At 58.0% G+C, this 2,513-nt stretch overlaps 1 protein-coding gene across 1 annotated transcript in view; it reads right to left on the bottom strand.

The window, feature by feature from the left end:
• Window positions 1-2,513, bottom strand: part of LOC102384342 (DENN domain-containing protein 1C) — a 13,884-nt gene that overhangs the window by 2,231 nt on the left and 9,140 nt on the right. The window contains exons 14-18 of the mRNA XM_014519818.1: window positions 1,693-1,783; window positions 1,469-1,509; window positions 1,169-1,240; window positions 681-737; window positions 344-472 (exon numbers count right to left, since the gene is read on the bottom strand). Of these exons, the coding sequence (XP_014375304.1) occupies window positions 344-472; window positions 681-737; window positions 1,169-1,240; window positions 1,469-1,509; window positions 1,693-1,783 (390 nt within the window). The remainder of the gene's footprint in view (window positions 1-343; window positions 473-680; window positions 738-1,168; window positions 1,241-1,468; window positions 1,510-1,692; window positions 1,784-2,513) is intronic.

The raw sequence follows: 2,513 nt of genomic DNA, 5'->3' as shown, positions 1-2,513 counted from the left end.
GGCCTGCCCCACTGTCCTCCATGGTCCTCTCCAGCTGTGGCACATCTGCCTGGCACCTGCCCCCCAGCACCCCATCCAGATGTTCCCCATGGGCTTGGGGGGCACTCAGAAGTGCCCTACCTCCCCTTCCAGATGTTTCCCAACTATCACAGAAGGCCCCAGGTCCTCTCCAGCTGTGGCACATCTCCCTACTTCCCACCCTGCTACATGATCCTGTCAAGATGTGGCAGCCCAGCCAAGGACCCAATAACTGCTCCAGATGGGGGCCAGCCACACCCCGCCCTCCCTTCCAGCTGTAGCCCAGCTGCCCCATCCCCTACCTATGTTCCCAGCCACATCTCACCTTCCCGAAGTGGTGGGTGATGGGTAGGCGTCGCTGCAGCCGCTCTGACCGGCTGCTTGAGGCTGGGGTGGGGGCTGGCTCTAAGTGCAGGGATGCCCCCCGCTGCAGGCGTTGCTCAGGGCTCCCAGTCTGGGGGGCAGGGGGAAGTTGAACCCAGGACCACCCTCCTTCACCCCTTCACTTTGGTGATGGGGGGTGCTGGAAGTTTGCTGGAAGCCAGGGACCCACCTCCCCAAATGTGCCCCTGCCACCTGGGGGGACCTCATGGCAGTAGGGAGGAGGGGAGGGGGTATTGAGGGGGTGGGGGGGCAATGAGGGGGTATAGAAGGAACCTTACCTTGTACAGTAAGCGGCTCCTCATTTCTTTTAGCCCCAGCCGGGCCTGGCCCTTGGCCTGGGGAGGGGGGTGATGGGAGTGGGAGGGTGAGACTGGGATCCCCCAGTGCTGAGAAAACACTGTCCCCTCTGCCCCCCACTAGTGACCCCTTGCTAGAGCCCCATCTCCTGCCACCCCAGCACTGAAGATGCCTTGCCTGTACCCAGATACAGTCTTATGGACCTGCCCCCTGCAGTCTTATGGACCTGCCCCCTGCTATAGCCCCACGTCCCTCTAGCACTGAGGAAGCCTCACCCCCTGGTTCCCAGCCCTGAGCAAGACCTACCCCCTACAGTCCCCCTGCTATAGCCTCCCTAACCCCCACCCTGATTCAGCCCCACTCCCAGCCCCAAGACCTGCCTGCTATAGTCCCCTCCCCTCCACCATAACTTTTCCCCCTCTCATGTAGCTCCGCCCCCAACGCCCAGGACATGGTGGGGGGTCCTTACATATCGGTACATGTTCCTCATAGCAGGGTTCGCCTTGGTCCTGACGGTCTGGATCAGGGCCCCGCCGCCCTTCTGGGGAGATGAGGCCAAGGAGACGCATGGGACACTCCCAATTCCCCCCTGCCCAAAGGGTCCCAGCACCCTCTGGCAGCTCTAACCTACTAACCTCACTCCCCTTCCTGAGTGGGATGAACCCAGGTGTCCGGGCTCTTAGCTCCCTCTGCTCCAACCCACCAGCCCCCACTCCCCTCCCAGAGCTGGAGAGGACCCAGGCATCTGGGCACCAGGCCCTGCTCTTACCTTAAAATTCTCTACCCAGAGCTGATAGGACTTCATTGTACCTAGGGCAGGGAGGGGGACAGGAAGGGGCATCAATTCCTAACTGTACCCCCATAGGGGATGCTCCCATCCATGTCAGCCTCAGGGCATTATGGGAGAGCCTGGTACAGGGACCATGATCCCCAGGGAGGGCCGTGGCTTGCCCCAAAGCAGGGGAGGCAGGGGAATGGAAGTGACCCCCTTACCCGCTGCCATCCCGCTGCTGGTGATCTCCTGCTCGAACATGTCTGAGAAGCCCTCGCCAGCATTCAGCTTCTCCAGCCGCTCATCAATGAACTGGGGGAAAAATTGGGGGGTGGGGAGGAAAACTAGAGGGTGAATCAGAGAGCCAGGGTCACAGGGATAGGGGAAGTATTAGAAGCGAGCTCAGAGGGACCCATGGGAGCTTAGAAATGGGGGAAGGGAGAACTAGTAGAGCAGGGGACCAAGGTGGGGGACCAGAAAAAGTAGAGGAGCTACGGGAAGGAAACAGGGGTGGTGTTTTCAGGGATGAAAGGGAGGGGCACAGAGAGGGGGAATCCTTAGATAGTGGCATGCACAAATGCATGGAGGGAGGAACCATTAGAAGGGGACACACAGGTGAACCATTAGAGAGAGGAATCAAAACTCATGGTAGAGGTGATATCTTTTATTAGACCCACTAGGTTTTCACAAAAAAATTCTTTAAATTTCAAATTTGCTAAAATCTAGTGGGTCTAATAAAAGATATCACCTCTGCCACGAGTTCTGATTCCTTTTCCCTCTAGACCAGTATAGCTACAACCTGGATACCTGACACCATTAAAGAGAGTGCACGAGATCAAGGAAAGGAGCTATTAGAGCAGTGCACAAATAAAGCCACTGAGAGGGGAGAACCATTAAAGAGGCCCACAGGCAACCATACAAAGGGGGTGGACTGGGCACATGAACAGCCTTGGAGAGAGTGGGGAACCATTAACAGGGGGCACATATAATGGTTGGGGGTGGGAACTATTAGAGAGGGGTACACAGGCAGCCCTGCGGGGGG

Source organism: Alligator sinensis, unplaced genomic scaffold (assembly GCF_000455745.1).
Source record: "Alligator sinensis unplaced genomic scaffold, ASM45574v1 scaffold707_1, whole genome shotgun sequence".
In the NCBI taxonomy this organism is placed as follows: Eukaryota; Metazoa; Chordata; order Crocodylia; family Alligatoridae; genus Alligator; species Alligator sinensis.
This window is presented reverse-complemented; position numbering and strand designations above follow the sequence as displayed.